The 19163-nt window shown below is 44.1% G+C and overlaps 1 protein-coding gene across 1 annotated transcript; it reads right to left on the bottom strand.

The window, feature by feature from the left end:
- Window positions 1–2610: 2610 nt before the first annotated feature.
- Window positions 2611–17316, bottom strand: ALDOB (aldolase, fructose-bisphosphate B). The gene is made up of 9 exons (XM_044265245.1): window positions 17125–17316; window positions 11940–12061; window positions 10903–11114; window positions 9816–9870; window positions 8517–8677; window positions 7525–7608; window positions 6484–6658; window positions 5874–6073; window positions 2611–3144 (listed from the first exon to the last, which is right to left on the bottom strand). Exons 2-9 carry the CDS (start codon window positions 12049–12051, stop codon window positions 3049–3051), a joined length of 1095 nt encoding a protein of 364 aa, XP_044121180.1. The 5' UTR covers window positions 12052–12061; window positions 17125–17316; the 3' UTR covers window positions 2611–3048.
- Between the last annotated feature and the right edge of the window lie 1847 nt (window positions 17317–19163).

The following is a 19163-nucleotide window of genomic DNA, read 5'->3' as shown; positions in this document are numbered from 1 at the left end:
TTCACTCAGTGATCATACAGTTAATAGAAATTAAAGTCTATAGCCGTATAATATTTGTCTTCATATTACCCTGAGTGGAGTTAAGTACCGGGGTTGAGATTTCAAAGACAACTATAGTGCCTTAGTTGGGAAAATATATCCGATGATAGCCAGGAAAATGCATTATATAAATTCTCATGCCCAGTGAAATGTAATTCAGCCTAGATCAAAATACTTAAATAACTCAACCTTGATTATAAATTCTCGCTAAACCCATAAATGAGAATCTAGGAGGTTTTTTCACAACATAGGGTCAGGGTGCTGAGTAAGCTCTAGATAAAAATTTTCTGGCAGAAGAATTTTGTCACACCAGATATTACCAGCTTTAGGAAGTTTAACACATGGTAGGATCTCAACTATTTGCTGAATGAATGAATGCAGTAAAAAATATGGAGCACCTGGGTGGCTCAGTGGGTTAAAGCCTCTGTCTTCAGCTCGGGTCATGATCTCAGGGTCCTAGGATCGAGCCCCACATCGGGCTCTGTAATCGGTGGGGAGCCTGCTTCCCCACCTCTCTCTGCCTGCTGCTCTGCCTACTTGTGATCTCTCTCTCCCTCTGTCAAATAAATAAATAAAATCTTAAAAAAAAAAATGTAGAAGACTGGGGCTCCTGGGTGTCTCAGTCAGTTAAGTGTCCAGGCCTTGATTTTGGCTCAGGTCATGATCTCAGGGCTGTGGGATGGAGCCCCACATTGGGCTCTGCACTCAGTGCAAAGTCTGGTTATCCCTCTTTCTCTGCACTCCCCCCCCACTCACACACACTCTTTCTTTACATAAATACATACATAAAATCCTAAAAAAAAAAAAAAAAAGAAAAAAAGAAAAGAAAAAAGGACATGTAGAAGACCTACACCACTGGTGACACAGGTTTTGAACACTGCCTGTTGCCCTGTCTTTACCTTTCTTCCTGGTCACATGCCCATTATAGGAGAAGGAGACCTGAGAGCTGAATTCTCTCAGCTCTCAACCCCTAAACCCCTATATGTGTGACTGTCAGCAAGTAACTTAACTGTTCTAGGCTTGGTTATATTATCCTAGTAAAAGTGAAAGCCTCAGGCCAAATGAATACGGTTGTCTTGGGGCACCTGGGTGGCTCAGTGGGTTAAGCTGCTGCCTTCAGCTCAGGTCATGGTCTCGGGGTCCTGGGATCGAGTCCCGCATGGGGCTCTCTGCTCAGCGGGGAGCCTGCTTCCCCCCCTCTCTCTCTCTGCCTGCCTCTCTGCCTGCTTGTGATCTTTCTCTGTCAAATAAATAAATTTTAAAAATCTTAAAAAAAAAATACGGTTGTCTTACAGAAGTAGTACAGGTGTATGGAAACAAATACTCAAATTGTGGTAGAGACGCATGACTAAAAATTCTCCCTGTCTCCCAGGTCGATCTTCTCAAATAAAGTCCCTTTGGACCAGTTCTGTCTTATTCCTCTAAATGCTATGTGTATGCCTCTAGTTCTTAATTTATCTATTCTAAGAAATGCCATTTATCTTTGCATGCTTCAAGACAAAGAATTTAGTTTACTACTTTTCTCCTGTATTAATTATATGTGTGAATATTTTAATGATTCATATTCATTCCCTTGAATAGACTAAAAGCACTATTTCTTTTTTTAACCACTGTTTCTTAATCCGGCAGTTTTAAGTAGTATCCTGACTCCCCACTAAGTGAATTAATGTTCCCTTCGCTTCCTTCCACCTCTCCTGTTCCTTTAATTTCCTAGCTTGTCAGTGAAATCATTATTTTTTTCACCAAAATCATAATTTTTATAATGTACGAAATTATATTTAAATTCTTTTGTAACTATAGTTGTCTTTAATGCTTGTTCTGTAGGTTATTTCTGAAAATTGAAAGCTGCAATAAAGTATAATCATGTGAATTGTATTTACTGCAGACTGAGGCAGTGTGCTTAGATGTGCACAGGGAGTGGAGTGTGTGTCACCAAACCTGGGTGACTTCAAGAGGAATGCGAGCGTCAAAGCCATGCTGATTTTCCCATTACACTCTGCATGTTCCTTGAAATCATTTTTCAGTGTAGCTTGCGTCCTATTATGAAAGGCTTTCCTTTTAAAATATCCTCAGTGGGGTGCCTGGGTGGCTCAGTAGGTTAAGCCTCTGCCTTGGGCTCGGGTCATGATCTCAGGGACCTGGGATTGAGCCCCACATTGGGCTCTCTGCTCGGCAGGGGCCTGCTTCCCCTCTCTCTCTGCCTGCCTCTCTGCCTACTTGTGATCTCTGCCTGTCAAATAAATAAATAAAATCTTTAATAAAATAAAATAAAATATCCTCAGAATTGAAACTTAGTGTGGTAGTTCTCAAATGTGGTTATAGTTTGGAATCATCAAAGAAGCTGTTAAGAAACCCTGACATTTAGAGGATCCCACATCCAGCGTTTCTGATTTAACTGGGCTTAAGCATGCCTGAACATCTGGGTTTTTCCATTTTGGGCAGATGATTTCAGTGAGTAGCCCAAGTTGAGGACCCTGACCATTAATGTCCGTCAAGTCTTGTGGAGGCAAAGGTCAGGAACTATACTGAGCCCTTTGGAAGCAGGAGCAGAAAGTAAAACCTGATACCAGCTGGAGGCTTCTAGAACATTTTATTTCTTTGTCGGTTGCAGTTGCCTCCTTCATAACCTACCACTGCTATGATTGTTAAATAAGACACACTTCTCCACACTCAGCTTCTCAGGTGTTATATCTGGTGGTCATTATTCAAATGGAGAGCTGGTTTGTTTTCAAGTCTGTTCTTTTCTTAGGTGGATACCCTGGGGCCTGGGGAGCTGGAGCTGTTGCAAGGAAATTGCATGAAATTTCATCAGATCCTTGATATTCACACCTACATTTCAGGAACTGATTTTTTTTTTCCATCGTGTCTAAGAATTTAGCACGCGTGGTGTTTCCAGTAGTTCCGATCTGATTTTGTCTAATTTCCAGGGACAGTAGAAAAGTTGCTCTCTTTCAGCTCTCCCACCAAGGCACCCAGAAGAGCTGGAGGCAGGCTGGTGGGCCTGGGGGTCTAGTAGGTGTAGCTGGCTGTGAAGAGGGACTGAGTAGAAGCAGTGCCAGAAGAGCCTGTGTGAACATACTGTCCTTGGGCTGCCTGGCAGTTAGCCTAAAAAACAAGCGTGAGAGAGGACATGGGGTTAGAGCAAAAGCAACCCTGTACTTGACCCTCCGGCTCTCATTTGAAACCAGCTCCACCTGCGTCTGGATTTCTCTCTCCTTATACTGGTTTTGCTAAATATTGGTGCTGATAGCCTCCCTTGCCTTCTCTAATACATCATCTCCTTTTTTATCCCAGTTTTCTGAGGATCTCTCCAAGCTAAAGTCTGTGTCAGTTACTGAGAAAGTTTCTTTTTAGTACCAACAATATTGCAACAACAGTATTAGAGACTGAAATTGAGAAACTTCTCATTGATACAGTGATAAGGGAATGGATGTTTCAAGTGGAGAAGCTTGCAGTTTGTTAGGAAATGGACCGGACGTCATGCCAAAGGATCGGGCAAGGTGCAGCCAGAGGTACAACACAGCAAATTTTAAAAATTCTTTTCTAAAAAATTTCCATTTTCCACCTATACTTGCCCACAGGATTATATCATTTTTTTTGTTGTTGTAATCATACTATCTTGATTCCTTGTGTAAAGTCCAATTAAAGGGGAGTTCAGAATTATAAAGCCCACCATAATAATAGCTGAGTGCCAGTCAATGGTACCATGTCTTCAAGTCCCTGTACTCTTATCTTGCTCTCTCTGGGATATATTTCTATATCGACAGTGATTTTCAAAGCATGTTGCATGGACCTCAGCACTTCTTAGAAATGGAAATTCTCTGGTTTGACCCCAGACCATCTCAATTAGAAACTCAGCATCTGGGACCCAGAATCTGTTTTCACATGCCATCTAGGTGATTCAGACACATACTCAAGCTTGAGAACCACCATCCTAAATGAGCTCAGCTTCCCTTCTTTTGTGTGGATGACTCTTCCAACCTTACTTTCACAATCCCTCCCATGATATTAGCCACATCTAGCCACCCCTCATCAGCTGCAGCCACACCCAGCGCAGCCACACCCAGCTCTCCATCCCAACAAAGTTAAGACACTACCTCTAACATCTTACACCTCTCTTATCCTGCTGAGATGGCTTCTAAGCTTCTCTGGGGTCTGCCTTCCCTTTAGTGCCTCATTGCCAAACTTCTGGCTACACTTGACTCCTCGCCCAGCCTCCTCTGTCATCAGCAAGCCGAATATGACGATAGCTCAAATTCAAATTCAAATTCAAATTCTTCTGTCTCCCTCTTGAACTTTTACACTTCTATTCTATTTCCCTTTCAGATTGCTGTAGATCTTCCTGCATGATTAAGAGAGCTATTAGGAAAATTCAGGATCTAAGTTAATGCATCTCAAACTCACTCTCATTTCAGCTTCCCCTTGCCTGATACTTGGCCATTCTGTCTAGTGAGTCTCCTAGTGGACCAATGCAACAGCTACCCCGGGCTTCCCTGCTGTGAAGACAGAAATCTCCACTCCCTTACCCCCTCAACAGTCAAGATGCCCTTGACCGTAATCAACTGCCAAATCCCTTCACCTCTTCAGACCTGAGTCCAAACCCAACTTTTTTTTCTTCTTTGCTCTTCCCTCCTTTCTGAGATCAGCTGCCACCTGCACTTAATAGTCTCACACAATCCTTCTTCTAACTCCTTGTCCTCTCAATTATCCCTACTGTCCTCATCTTTAATCTCTCCTCTGGCTCCTTTTGCTTTACGTTTAATTTCTTTATTTTTTTTGTTATGTTCAATTAGCCAACATATATTACATCATTGGTTTTTGATGTAGTGCTCAGTGACTTGTTAGCTGCGTATAAAACCCAGTGCTCTTCATCACACGTGCCCTCCTCAATACCCATCACCCTTTTGCTTTACATTTGAACATGCCTGGCTGTCTCCTGTTTGGCTAAACTCTAAGCTTCCTGAAGCCAGTATCTGTGTCTCCTTTGTTCACCCCAGTCCTGGAGGTGATATTCAAAAAGGAATGGTTACTGACTAAATAAAATCCTTTTCTGTCCTCATTTCTCCTGGTTCTCTTTCTGGGCCTTTTCCTGACAGCCTTCTTGAATGGGCATCTTTCCTCTTCTCTCTCTGTGGAAACTGTTGTGTTGAGGGTCATCAGTAGGTTCCCACATGCCCATCATCTTTTTTCTCAGCCTTTTTTCTGAATCTCTCTACAGTGTGTTATGACTGGCCCCCTTGAAACTTGTTTCTATTTGTTCCCCGGATCCTCGGCACATCCTGTCTTATTACTGCTGCTTGTCCTAGTGGCTTTCTTCTACTTCTTCCTAAAATGAAAAGTGCTTCTCTTCCCTCTCAAGTGTCTCTGTGGAGATTGTCTACTGCCTACTGTCATCAACCATTCTTCCAGTGCAGATCATTTACAACTCTCCCAGCCTCTACCTTCCTACTGAGCTCTCATGACAGCTTTTCAAATATCTAGTAGACACTATCTTGAGATACCATCATGGCCTGAAGAAAACAATGCTTCTCCAGGTAAGAAAGCCAGGCTCCTACTATCCACTTGATCAAGTAGGTAAGAAGTAGTAGCATCTTAGAGCTCCCGGTGGCTCAGTCAGTTAAGTGTCTGACTCCTGATTTTGGCTCAGATCATGATTTCATGTCATGGGATCCAGCCTAGCACTCAATTCTGTGCTCGCCAGGGAGTCTGCTGGATATCCTCTCTCTCCCTCTCCCACTGCCCCTCTCCATACCTGCTCTTGTGCTCTCTCTCTTTCTCTCTCAAATAAATAAATAAAATCTTTAAAAAAAAAAAAAAAGGGAGTAGTATCTTACCACGGCCCGCTTCATGAAAGCCTCCTGGGTTGCCTTCTTGTTGGCAGCCTTGCCACCCCAGGCAGCCAGTGCACTGGCCTGCAGGGCCCGTCCATAGGAAAAACTGAGTTTCCAAGGCTTTGGTAGAGGGCAAAGGTTGATAGCATTGAGGTTGAGTGTAGCATCCTCTTCACTCATGCCACCAGACAAGAAACAGATGCCTGGAAGAAGAGAAGCCATTGCACTCTGCTAGTCCCAGCTTCACTACCCAGCTTGAGAAAACAAACCAGAGCCTAAAAGAAATGGAATACCTCTATTCTTTCTCTACTCGATTTGCATGGAACTGGGTTAGAAAAACTAGTTTGCTTTTGCCAAGGTTAGCTGGGCTAAGGAGGGAAGGGCTTTAGTAAATAAGTAGCGTGGTGAACTATTGAGAAAATCAATGGATTGTGTGCATTTGGACAGACTCAAGCAATGTGGTGTCATGGAGTGTGAGGGAAGCGCTGGCTGCCTGTGAGATACAGAGGTCTGTTTCCTGGATACAAGACTCCCAGGCCAACACCAATGCTGGTGGAACTCCTTCACGGAATAAGGGCTAAGACCTCAAGTCAGAGAAGAAAGAAAGCCTTACCGGGAACAGCTGCAGGAACAGTCCGGTGGAGAGCTGTGACGGTGGCCATAGCCACTTGTTCCGGAGTATACTTTTTGGTGCAGGCGTGTCCAGCAGTCACCATGTTGGGCTTCAGCAAGGTGCCCTCCAGGTAAACGTGATGGTCATTCAGGGCCTTGTAGACAGCAGCCAGGACCTGAGGGACAAGACAACCAAAAGGTGAAACCCAGAACCAGTCTGACAGTCACCTGACCTTAGCACTTCTAGGTTGCAGGGATGAGAGACAAAGGAATCCTGCTATGGGCTTGGCCAAAGTTTCCTAACCAGCCCCTAGTCCTCATCAGGACAACACACAGGCACCTGCAAGCCACAGCCATTGAGCACAGCCACGCTGGCCTAGCCCCACCTCCCTACTCTAAGTGCTCACTGCAGGGACAGATGGCATGGGTCTGCTTCCAGGAGCCCCTTCACTCCTTCCTTCCCATCACTCCCTTTGGGCAATTGAGCCTGCCTTGATTTAGCTAGCTGGGGACATCTAACTTGGCCTCTACTCTCCATCCCCATAGAAACTTGAGTAGTCATAAAACTTGAGTAGTCATAAAAACATACATTTTAGAGACGGAAGCACTTTCAGACCTCATCTCAGTCCACCTACTTGTGCAAGTAGAGAACATGAAATCAGGTTGCATTGCAAATATGAACAAAGTACCTTCTAATTACATTTTGTCATGTGAGTCTCATCTTACTTTTAAATTTCTTTGTTTACATATAATGTAACTGATCCCAAAAGATAACAGGATTTAACCACAACCCCACAGCTGGGAATAAGGATTATCAAATCCAAGTCTCGGTACTGCAAATCCTGTGCTTTTTCCATAGGAAAATCCCATCATGCTCAAAGAGTAGAAGGTTTGATAAGTATCCCCTTACCTTCTCAGTGCTACATAATGATGCCAACTGAAGAATATTTCAATATAACAGCTGACACATGTTAAGTAACAGCTCTTACCTAAAAATAAGACATTTCAACTGGAATTGGGACCTTTTTATTCAAGACTTTACCTTCTCAGTAACATACTGGCAGTGTTCCAAGTCATGGTCTCCATCAGGAATGACCTCTGGTTCAACAATGGGTACCAGCCCATTCTAAAAAGGAAAAAAGAGGAGATCAAGTGTGGCTCTGCTCACTGCGATCCTTTCCTTAAGAAGATATTTGACAGTTGCAATCGGGATAAAATGAAACCCTTATAGAGGAATGCCATTCACTAACTTAAAGGCAGTGCAAAGAAATTTAATGGCATCTTTACTGAGCATTTGTAGCTTAGCCAAAAAAGAGCTGTGAGGTTTAAAAATAAGAAGAAAAAGTTCTCCTGGGAGTACGTAAAATAACGAAATCCTTAATTTCTATAGAAACAGATTCTTTTAGAGACTATTCTAGCTACCTCAGAACCCAACTGTCATCCTTTTGGGGCAGTGAAACTTAAATCACTAAGAAGGATACCCCTTGTGTGCGTTAATTAAGGAATTAAGCACTGTGTACAGTTTTAATTGGGACTCTCCAGGTGCCTACATCTCAGGTAACCTCAACATAGTACCCACACAAGCAAGTCAGACTTAACTGGGAGCCCAGAGACACTGTGTTGGAAATTAGTGTCAGGTCACCATCCTCCAAGATATTCTTTGGGTTGGGGCTAAATCAGAGCTATCACTCTCAAGCTAGGGATCTAAAAGGATCGTGTTTTAGATGTGATGGAGCATAGGTAAGCAATCATCTGGCCATATGGGGCTGGATCACTCTTAAGACCCAGCTTATAGAACTTTGGCAGAGGGCAGCCATTGATGGCATTGGCCTTATGGGCTCGTAGCTGACTTGTGGGACCAGATCTTTCCCTACCACATTTGGCTATAGCAAAAGTGGTAGAAAATGGCAGCAGGATATATTGGTGAGATAAGGCTCATGTACTTATAGTAACATTGGAAAGACAGGTATAGTAAAATTGGAAAGAAGAAAGCTCTTTCTGACTGCTTTTCAGCACAAGGAGAAGGCAGAGCACCTGCTGACAGATGCTGGCATAGCGGGCCAGGGCATTGGCATTTTCCTGGATGGCAAGGCTGGATGGACACTGGTTGTCAATCCTCAGCACAGCACGCCATTTCCCAAAGTCAGCACCGTCTCTCTTGTACTGAGCACAGCGCTGAGAGAGGCCATCAAGTCCTGCAAGTTAGAAAAGAGAGATAGGGCCACTGTTAAAGTGAAGTTCTTCCTTGCCTTACTTTTCAGTTAGCAGAGCTTAAGTATTGAAAATATCCAGGTAAGTAAACATTAATCCCAACACTAAGCCCAAACTGGGGCTTTACACTTAAGGAGAAGGACAGAAGGAATTAATATTTGTTTAACATTTGCTATGTTCCAGGCATAATTCTAGGCATTTTGCATACCTTATCTCATTTAATTATCATAATGATTCTTTTTTTTTTTTAAAGATTTTATTTATTTACCTGACAGAGAGAGATCACAAGTAGGCAGAGAGGCAGGCAGAGGGAGAGAGAGGAGGAAGCAGGCTCCCTGCTGAGCAGAGAGCCCGATGCGGGACTCGATCCCAGGACCCCTGAGATCATGACCTGAGCTGAAGGCAGCGGCTTAACCCACTGAGCCACCCAGGCGCCCCTATCATAATGATTCTAATAGTTGATTAGTTGATGTTATACTTGTTCTACAGATATGAAAACAGGGGCTCCAAGGCGTTATTCACATTCTACAGATGTGAAAACAGGGGTTCCAAGGCGTTACATGAGTTTACCATGTTTGTATGGCTAAGAAGTGACAGAGCTGGGATTCAAACTCTGCTTAACTAATCTAATGCTGTGGTTCACACTTGTCTACTTGGGCAATGAAGGACCTTGCAAAATTGTCTAATTAGTAAATGACAGAACCAGAAGTCAAACTCTGGTGAGTCCGATCCCAAAGCTTGGGACCTTTCTTCTTTTCTCCTGCTGGATTTTTCTCTAAAAATTGTACTCTCAGGTACAGAATATCTTCTCTGTGCAAAGCACTGTGGTAAGCACTTTACGTACACTGTCTAATTAATCCCCATGACTACTCTGCAAAGTAGATATTGTCATCCAATTCTAACTGATTCAGAACATGTACATAACATGACTAGACTAAGTCATGTTATGTATGTAACTATGTGACATAGTTACTGAATAGAGAAGTGAGGGCTGAAAAGCAGATGTATGTGGCTCTAAAACCAGGGTGAGATTCATGCTTTGTTTTCCCTTGCTCACTTCTTTGTTTGCCTGCATTTCTAGCATTTCTTAGCATGATTCATATCAGCAGGTGATAGCCTTACCTTGAATGGTGGTTTCTTTGTTGGTTCCTGCAAGGGGAGCAACTCCCTGGTCTAACTGTGAAAATAAATAATTAACAAGTAATTAGCAGGTGTCAGGGGGCCCAGGAAAACAAAAGCAGAGCCCCTGGTACTAATAGTTCTCATCTTTCACAAGCTAAGGAGTTGCATTAGGAAGGTATATGAGTCACGGGGGTGAGGGTGGGGGGACACAATTAAATTCAGAGCAGAAGGCAAGGACCTAGAAGGAACAATGCAAGAGTGTCAACACTAGGAAGATGGAAAGGATGGAAAGCACAGGCCTGGAGCTTGGGGAGTAAGTAATCTGACAGTAACTGGAATGCAGAGAGGCCATATAAGAGCAGCTTCTCTTAGCTTATTTGTTCAAAAGACATTTAGGGAGCACGACACATACCAAGCAAAACATTATTCCAGGAAATCGAAAGAATAAAGATGCAACCTCAACTCCCAGCATAGCAGAGGCTGAGTTCATGAGTCCAAGAGGTAGACAGGCTGGGTTTGAACTGACTCTGGCTTTGCCTTGTTGTGGGCAAGTTACGCTATGCCTTGTAAGTCTGTTTTCTTGCCTCATCTCTTAAACAAGGGTGAGAACTGAATTGACCGCCAGAGGTTACAAGGAAGATTAAATGAGCGCTTGGAGTTGTAAGCACTCAACAGATACTAGTTTTCACTCCTAAGAACTTCATGTAGTTTCAGAAGACTGAGTTACACCTGAAAATAGTTTAGTCACACTAGTGATTGTGAACAAAATAATAATTACGCGACGGAACTGTTTAAAAACTCCTTTCATCCTTGTAGGAGCTTTATGAGGTAGGCACTACAATTCCCCTTTTAGAAGTGAGAAAATTGAGACACCAGGAGATTGAATACCTTGTAGAAAACTTGGTTGAAAGAAGCAAACACTGGCAGAAAAATCTAGAAAAGGATCTGGCTCTCAGGGGGAGGCTGATGAAGGAAAAGAGAGTGAATGGCAACTAGACAATGAGAGTGTTCATAGCCTCTGCCCAGCGACTGGGCTGGGAGTTTGGCTGGGATGAGGCAGAAGGGAGATGGGAATGGAAGTGTTCACCTTGATTCCCACCACGATCCCCTTTTCCTTGAGGATGTTTCTGAACAGCTTTCCCTGGCTGTCCTTCTGGTAGAGGGTCTCATGGAACAGGATCACACCCCCGATGCTCTGGTTGATGGAGGTATCCGCAGTGAAGAGGATTTCTCGGAACTGTCGGCGATTCTCCTCTGTGTTCTCCACCTTGATCCTCTGCAGGCGGTTTCCCATGGTGCCTAGGGTGGGCGGGCCAAAGTCAGCTTGAGGAGCCAGCCAGGGCTCTGTGGCCAGCCTCCTCCCCTTTAGGAACCCTCAGCAGGATGGTTGGCAAGACTCTCTTTTTTATCTAGATCTTTAAGACTCCTGTCTCCTTTTTCGGCTCCAGGGGAAAGACCTTGGCTGCTGCCAGGATGCTGGCTAGGAAGCGTATAGACTGGATGTGTCAAGGTCAGGGTGAAGACTACCATTGGGTCCAAGTGTGTATGTCGGGCCCTCAGGCCTCTCCAGCCACCACCACCCTGACCCAGGTCCAGCCATCAATCTGACTAGATGTACGTATAACAGAAGGAAGGATAAGGTGGGCTCTTGACTTCCCTGGCTTCTACCATTTTATGGTGGGCCAGACAGGCCTGCCACAACTCTCCCTTGTGCCATCCTGGGCTTCTTTTGGCCATGAGCCCTTCCCTATCCTAGATGTGGGCAGTTCCCTGCCCTCCCTGCCCTCCCTTCCCTAGCTAACCTTACACTGACTTCTCATTAGCAGCAAAGGTCTATGTATCTGATCTCAATCTGGTTCCTGAGTTCTTGGCCTTTCTACAGTCTAGATTCAAATGATCCCTGGCGAGGGACCTTGAAATGGAGGCCTTGAGCCTTTTCCCTTGGTTTTCAGAAATCTGCCTGCCAGAACTACAGGACTCAAAATGTCAATGCTTGCTGGGTCTTCTGCTCCCACTCCTGTGTACCTTTACTCCTCTGAGAGGAAAAAGAGTGCAATTGTTGCTTGCCTTGGCTAAGTTGTAGAAATAAGAATATGCTTGCTGTAGGACGAGACTTGCACTCACCTACAGACTCATCTGCAGCCAGGATCCCCTTCCCATGGGCAACAATGCGCTGTGCAATTTCGGAGAGCTCCTTCTTCTGTTCTGAGGTGAGGGCTGGAAATTGGTAGGCCATCGTGACTGGTCTGGAAAAGAGTGCAGAAGTGTCCTGAACAGAACTGCAGGCAGCTCAGACAGGTTCGTGACCGAGGCGGGAAGGGGTACAAACAAACCCTCTCTAGGCTCCTCTGACACTTCTGGCCCACTTACATAACTGGATGAACAACTGAGTTCTGGGCTCATCCCCCTGTTAGCTTAAGTGGTTGCAATTAGCCATAGTGGATGAAGGTGGGCTGCCAGATTTCCTGGTCATCCTAAAGAGAATGTCTTCCAGGAGACCTTTGGGTTCACTGAACCAGAGACTGGGCCAGCTCATTTGTGACTCACTCACACCTGATGAATGGATGGCACTGTGATACTTGACCATGTCTCTGTGAATTTCTGGTCCCTTTGTGTGCTCTGGGTGACTTGAGGCCAGGACACTGAGACTTTTAGCCTCTAGGGTCATCTCCCATTTTGTTCTGTTAGCCTGTGTTATTCTCTGGGTAGCAAGCTTGAGAGGAGATGACCTTGCAGTTAACCTCCCTTAGCTTTGGGGCATAGAAGGTATGGTGTGTAAGGCTGGACTATGACTATGACACCATTTGGGATAGATAGGGATTTTCCCTTAGTACCTCTGGGCTGGAGGCTCCCACAGACTGTAAGGTGCCAAAGTCATATGGCGATCCCTGCCCCAGGAATTCTTAGCTTCACTGCTCTAGCAAGGAAGGACTCTGGTTTGAAGACCCCCTATCCAAGCACCCACCTCAGTGGTGGTCCTCTTAAGGGGAACATTGTTCTTGTTGGGCTGCCACTTTGGGCCAGTCTTAAAAATGCAAACTCATGGGGTGCCTTGGTGGCTCAGTGGGTTAAAGCCTCTGCTTTTGGCTCATGTCATGATCTCGGGGTTCTGGGATCAAGCCCCGCATGGGGCTCTCTGCTCAGCAGGGAGCCTGCTTCCCCATCTCTCTCTGCCTGCCTCTCTGCCTACTTGTGATCTCTGTCTGTCAAATAAATAAATAAAATCTTTCTAAAAAAATGAAAACACACAGGGCTCTCATCTTGGATGTTAGAAAGAGTAATTTTGCATATGTTGGACTATCAAAGAAAAAAAAATGGTAGTAAAGACTATCTTGAGTGTTTTCCTATCCAGTCCTATGACCTACTCCTTTCCCTGGTTTTCCCCCCCTCATACACTCATCTGTAAGGTAGACATCCCATGTCTGCTTTCTACTTCCTGCAAGCCCAGGATACCTCAATTCTCATTTGATCCACTCAGCAGTGAGGTAACCAGGCCAACTAGTATCTCCATTAATTAATGAGCAAGCTGAGATTCAAAGTTAAGTTAACTGACTTGTCCAAAGTCTCAGCTATGGTGAGGCAGAGCTCCCCACCCAGTCCTGACCCTAATGGCAAATCAATTTCTTCACATTTTCTGCATTGCTTCAAGGCAGGCTTGACATAAGAAATGGATGGGGCTATGGAACTAATTCTTGAAAAAATATTGTTGGTATCACGAATGCCATTGTCACTTCAACAAAAGTCCTCATCTTAACCCAAAAGCCTGGAACTACAGTGCTGTCCCTGAGGACAGGACAGGCTAGTGGCCAGTGATCTCGGGAGAAGATATTCTTCCTAGGCCACTCCTATCCCAGCCACGTGAAGATCATGTTTCCCCTTGGTTACACATGAGTTCACAATATCATAGTCTGGGATTACTTGCTGTAAATCTGGTCACTAGATCTTTATGTGGAAAAAACTAACCTGAAGTTGGTGACCTTCAGGCCAAAGTGCAAGTTTTCTCTCTTAGTTTAGGTAATTGCACAAAAGAATTCACAAATACGAAATAAAGATGTTTCCTTAATGAAACAAAAGGAAAACATAGCCCAGTGATAGCAAATCACCATTAATGCCAAGTACTCTGCTAATTGCTTTACAAGTACTATATAATTCAGTACTCATAATAACCTCAAAAGGCAGCTGGGCTTCGCCAACCACTACCACAAAACAGATAAGGAAAGAACATGAGAGAGTTTAATTATTTTTCCAAGGACAATTAACTAATAAGGCATAGAGTTGGGATAAGGGGTAATACTCCCCTCCTTCTGGGAAAGAGTGAGCCTGGTGAAAGGTATCAGTCTTTGGGTGACTCTTGATAACACCCCCAGAATACTTGTTGAGGATACCCCCAGAGTATCCAAAGTCCATGGGCTGTGGCTCATCGTCCATACACCATGGACCTCGTCAATTCATAAACATCTCACACATTCATACAGTTTTTAGCTACTAGATCAGACAGACCTGGGTTCAAGGACCAGCTCTGCTTCCTCCTCACTGAGACCATGGACAAGTCAGTAACTTCTCTGAGTCTTAGTTTACTGTGGAATAAATGGCACTAATATCTGCTCTGGGTATCTCATTGCCAAGTGGATCTACTGTGACCTGTGACCACCCTACTCATTGTAGTTGCTCAAAATATATTTGTTGAGTCAATTGCATGAGAAATATGAAGATGTTTTATAATGCATTATGAAAAAGTTGGGTATTGAGGCGCCTGGGTGGCTCAGTCATTAAGCATCTGCCTTCAGCTCAGTTTATAAGCCCAGGGTCCTGGGATCAAGCCCTGCATCAGGTTCCCTGCTCAGTGGGAAGTCTGCTTCTCCCTCTCCCACTCCCCCTGCTTGTGTTCCCTCTCTCTCTCTCTGTGTCTCTATCTCTGTCAAATAAATAAAATCTTAAAAGAAAGAAAAGAGGGGCACCTGGGTAGCTCAGTGGGTTAAAGCCTCTGCCTTCGGCTCATGTCATGATCCCAGGGTCCTGGGATCGAGCCCCGCATTGGGCTCTCTGCTCAGTGGGGAGCCTGCTTCTCCCTCCCCCTCTGCTTGCCTCTCTGCCTGCTTGTGCTCTCTCTGTCAAATAAATAAATAGAATCTTTAAAAAAAAAAAAGAAAAGAAAGAAAAGAAAATTTTGGGTGTCACCATTTCTCTCTTTAAAATTTGTTAAAAAATAGTTACCTGAAATTCCATGTTTCTATTTACTACCAAGTTATTTTTTTCCATCGAGTCAGTGTGCTGACTCGACCAGAAAAAATACAGAGAAAAGGTCAAATCGAACCAATCCTGTTTACAGGAAGTTAAACTTCTACAGAGGGATTAAAGGTCTATACCACATCAGCACAAATGTTGCCCCTCTGTTAATCATAAAACAGGGTCACAGACCAATGTTCATCCCCAGGAGACAGGAGGCCAGCTTGGAGTAGGTAACTGTAGAGAATGGTTTCATGCTCCTATAAGCCTCTGCTCACTATGGTCTCAAGCCAATTTGATTTTATAGTGTGATGGGAAGTTGTTCACATCATATTACTTAATAAAAAGGGGGGGAAAAGCAAGTTTCAGAGAAGTATGTAATGCATAATATCATACTTTTTTAATTAAAAAAATGCTGTAACACGTACTATTTGTGGATCTATACAAGCAGAGAATAACCACCCTGGGATTCCCTGTGGGGCTTGGGATGGGATGGACCAACTCTCACGTTTTACTTTATAAATTTTTTGTAATGTTGATTTCTCAAATAGGCTTATATATGACATTACGTATTATACATTAACAGGTGATACATATACAAATCTTGGAAGAGATTGTGAGTATGAAAATATGAGAATAGAAAGCAATCACGGAAAAAACAGCTGCAAATGACCTCAGGGATATCTATAGCAACCCTGCTAACTTTGAAGATGGGGGAACTGAGGCTCAGAAAGACTATGTCTGGTGGCCCCTTCCAAATTGTGATGCTCTAGAATTATAAACCACATCCTACTGGCTTATGACTCAGAATCCTTTTTCCAATCCTTTTTAGCAAAATAGCACATGAAACCTATAGTATGGTTCGTTCTGCCTTTCTTCAAGAGGTTCTGTGAAAGGAGAATGCCTTGTAAAATATGAATATTTATCTCTTGAAGAAATATCAGAAAGTAGAGAGTCCATTCACTTCTCCAACAGGCAAGGTGGATGGGTTTCAGGAGGACATGAGGGGCTTATGCGTTGAAAGCCTATGTGATCTGCAGGCACTGTGAGCAAGGTTTCTATATACAGACGTGTGAGGATGCCCACAGCTTCATTACCCTCCTCGGTGTCACAGTGACAAATGCAATGAGATGCCTTAGGACAGCCTGGTGCCTTTGAGCCCACGTGAGGTAGCTCAGAAAGAGAACTGAGTGGCTCCCTTTCTTTTAGGATTACAAGAGCTATACTGCACTTAGCACCTGGCGTTCTAGCGCAGGCCTGGGTGGTGCCCAGATGCACCTTCACCTAAGGTGGCCAGAGTTTGAGCCCCCACCAGGTCCAAACTGGTGAATGGAGCCGTAGGTAACTATTTAGAGAGGTTTATTCTAAAAGGCACAACATGTCTATCCGCACAACATGTCTATTTTTCAGAGAGTAGAGCAAATGTCCCAAAGGACATCAGCCTGCTTTTGACTCCAAATAACTTAAGCTGTAGGATTTCCAAAGTAGGAAATGTTACAGGAACTATCAAATGAGTGGAAGTTGGATGATTCGTAATCCAATGACTGTGGGGCTCTGTGGCCGTTTGATGCCCATTCCTCGTGTTCTCATCTGAGCAGTGGGATCAGGCAAGGACAACACACACCAGGAGTCCATTTATGTGACCAAAAAACTTAAGTGCCAACACTAGTGGGTGTAGGAAGAGAATAAAGAAAATGACATACGACAACAGGTCTGTAAATAAATCATCAAAATAAGCAGTTGTTATGGGGAGAGGAGGAACGAGGGGGAATCTCGATAAGTGATTAGAACCTAACCAAGAAAGCGTGTTGAAGTCAGAGACAGAAGAGCCTTCATACGAGTAACACCGGGAATGGTCTCAAACACTCTGCCTCCGCTCAGAGGGTCAGCAAAGCTGTGGATGAGCATTTATTTATGCTTAGGGAGTAAAACAACCATTTCAGCACACCAGCACATCTTGGCCACCACCGAGTTTTTCCTGAAAATAAAAGCAAGCAGACTTTCTCGGCTACATGTGTAGGACCATCAGTGACCCTCACTCCCTGGTGCAGTCCAGGCAGACAAAGGAAGTTCTGTTACTTACAGTTTGGGAGAGGAGAGGCCTCTTAGGGATCAGAAGCTGTGGACGAGGCAGCAGCTGCCAAATAGGACGAACCTTTGGGAACACGCAGTTTTTATAGACCTCCTGTCAGAGTTTGTTTGTTGGTTTTGGATTGCCTTTTTTTTTTTTCTTTTCTTTCTTTCTTTCTTCTTCTTCTTCTTCTTCTCTCGCTCTCTTTTTTTTTTTTTTTTTTTTTTTAAACTTTCACCCTCCCCTTCCCACCTTGGCCTGATAGGGAGGTGTTTAACCTGTGCCTGATTGGCTCATAAACACCCAATCCCGATCACGCTCACTCACTCCCCGGACTCAGGGAATGTTAAAGCTATAGGGGAGACCGTGGAGTTCTTCATGCAGACAGTTTGTTTTTTCCAGGTGAGGAAACAGGCACAGAGGATGAGGGGATTCTCCTAAGTCACAGAGTTAGTAAATGACAGAGCTCTAGAGCCACCAACAGAACCTGGGAAGAATGTCACCTCAGCTCTAGCACTTAATAAATGACCTTGGCCAAGCTTTGCTTTCCTTTCCTTTCCTTTTCTCTTTTCTTTCCCTTTCTTTCTTCCTTTTTTTCTTTCTTGCCTGCCTTCCCTCCCTCCTTCCTTCCTTCTTTTCTTTCTTCTTTTTCTTCTCTTTCTCCCTTCCTCTCTTCGAACTTCTCTGGGCCGTAATATCCTCCTCTATAAAGTGGGATCTCAACTTCACAAGAGCATTGCATGAGGCTGTAGATTGCCTGTTCGCAATAGACATGAGCTCCTTCCTCTCCTCCAAAATCAAGCTGGGCCCCCTGATGTTTTTAATACCGGAACACACTGTAACTACCCCATTCTCGTTCTTTCTTACCCCTTACGCATTTGTCTTTAACATTTGTAAAAAACTAGAATACAACTCAAAAGTGATTGGTGTAAGCCACCACCAGCTTCCCTCGTTATGGCACTGTCTGGGTAAGGGTTCATTTTACAGGGATTTTTTTTTCCTGAGCACTAAACTACTATCTAATTCAAGAGAAAGCAAATAAAATTGTCTTCCTGAGGCAAATAAAAGTTCTGGGGAAATCTAAAAATAATGAATGACCATGACGACAGGAAAGCATAGAAGTCTCAGGACTAGATTCCTTCAAAATAACTCATAAAATGGAAGGGGGAGAAAAACCCGAAAAACCAAAGTGCTCAGTGGTATAGGGTGTGGCGCTCTAGTAAGTGAACTGTCAATGGAATGAAGGAAAATGAAGCTGAGAATTAGGTTGTCTTCATAGAGTTTAGGCTCAGACAGCTTCTAAAAGTGGGGGAGCATTAGACATTGAACATGAGAATTAAAGGCAATTGAAATGTTTGAAACACAAAACTGAGGTTCATTTGGCTGGGAAGTTTTGGCCAAGGCCTGTCCTAAGGAGAGCAAAGGGCCAGGCCAAGTAAAGGTCATCAGCATTCTTGACTCCACGTGCCCCCTGAAGGCACACTTTCTGGTTTCCCAATCTCCACCTGATGCTCATGCAAGCCCCTGCTGCCTGATTCATCAGACCAAGATGACCTGATCTGGGGATATGTGAGTTTCATCAGATCTGATTTTTGCCAAAGGAGAATGGAGGATGAAAATGGGGGATAGCGATGATAGAACAGAGAGCAGGGTTAGTGACAGCTGTTGTGGGGGTCAGGGCTAGAGTGTCAGAATCATGATTAAAACACGCCACCTGCCAAGAGATGCAGGGTAGAAATAATTTAACTTAAGCCACCCGCATGAATTATTCTTGTTATAACAATGACAGCGATAGTAATAATAACTATTTTTTTTAAGGTGTTAGGATGCATCTGGTTCTTTTTATACATGATCTGCTGTCTCAGCACTCCTCTAAGGAGAGGTTTCTTACTCCTATTCTCTGGATAGGGAAACTCTCATTCGGAGAGGGTAGCAACTTGCCTAGAATCACAGGACAGCTACATGGGCACTCCTGTTTCCTCCAAGCCAGCCATCTAAAGCAAAGCTCCTTACCTTTTGGCAACCGCAGACAGCATAGATGAGCCCTTGCT

Source organism: Neovison vison, chromosome 9 (assembly GCF_020171115.1).
Source record: "Neovison vison isolate M4711 chromosome 9, ASM_NN_V1, whole genome shotgun sequence".
NCBI lineage: Eukaryota > Metazoa > Chordata > Mammalia > Carnivora > Mustelidae > Neogale > Neogale vison.
The sequence above is the reverse complement of the archived record's forward strand: the minus strand, read 5'-3'. Positions and strand labels throughout refer to the sequence as shown.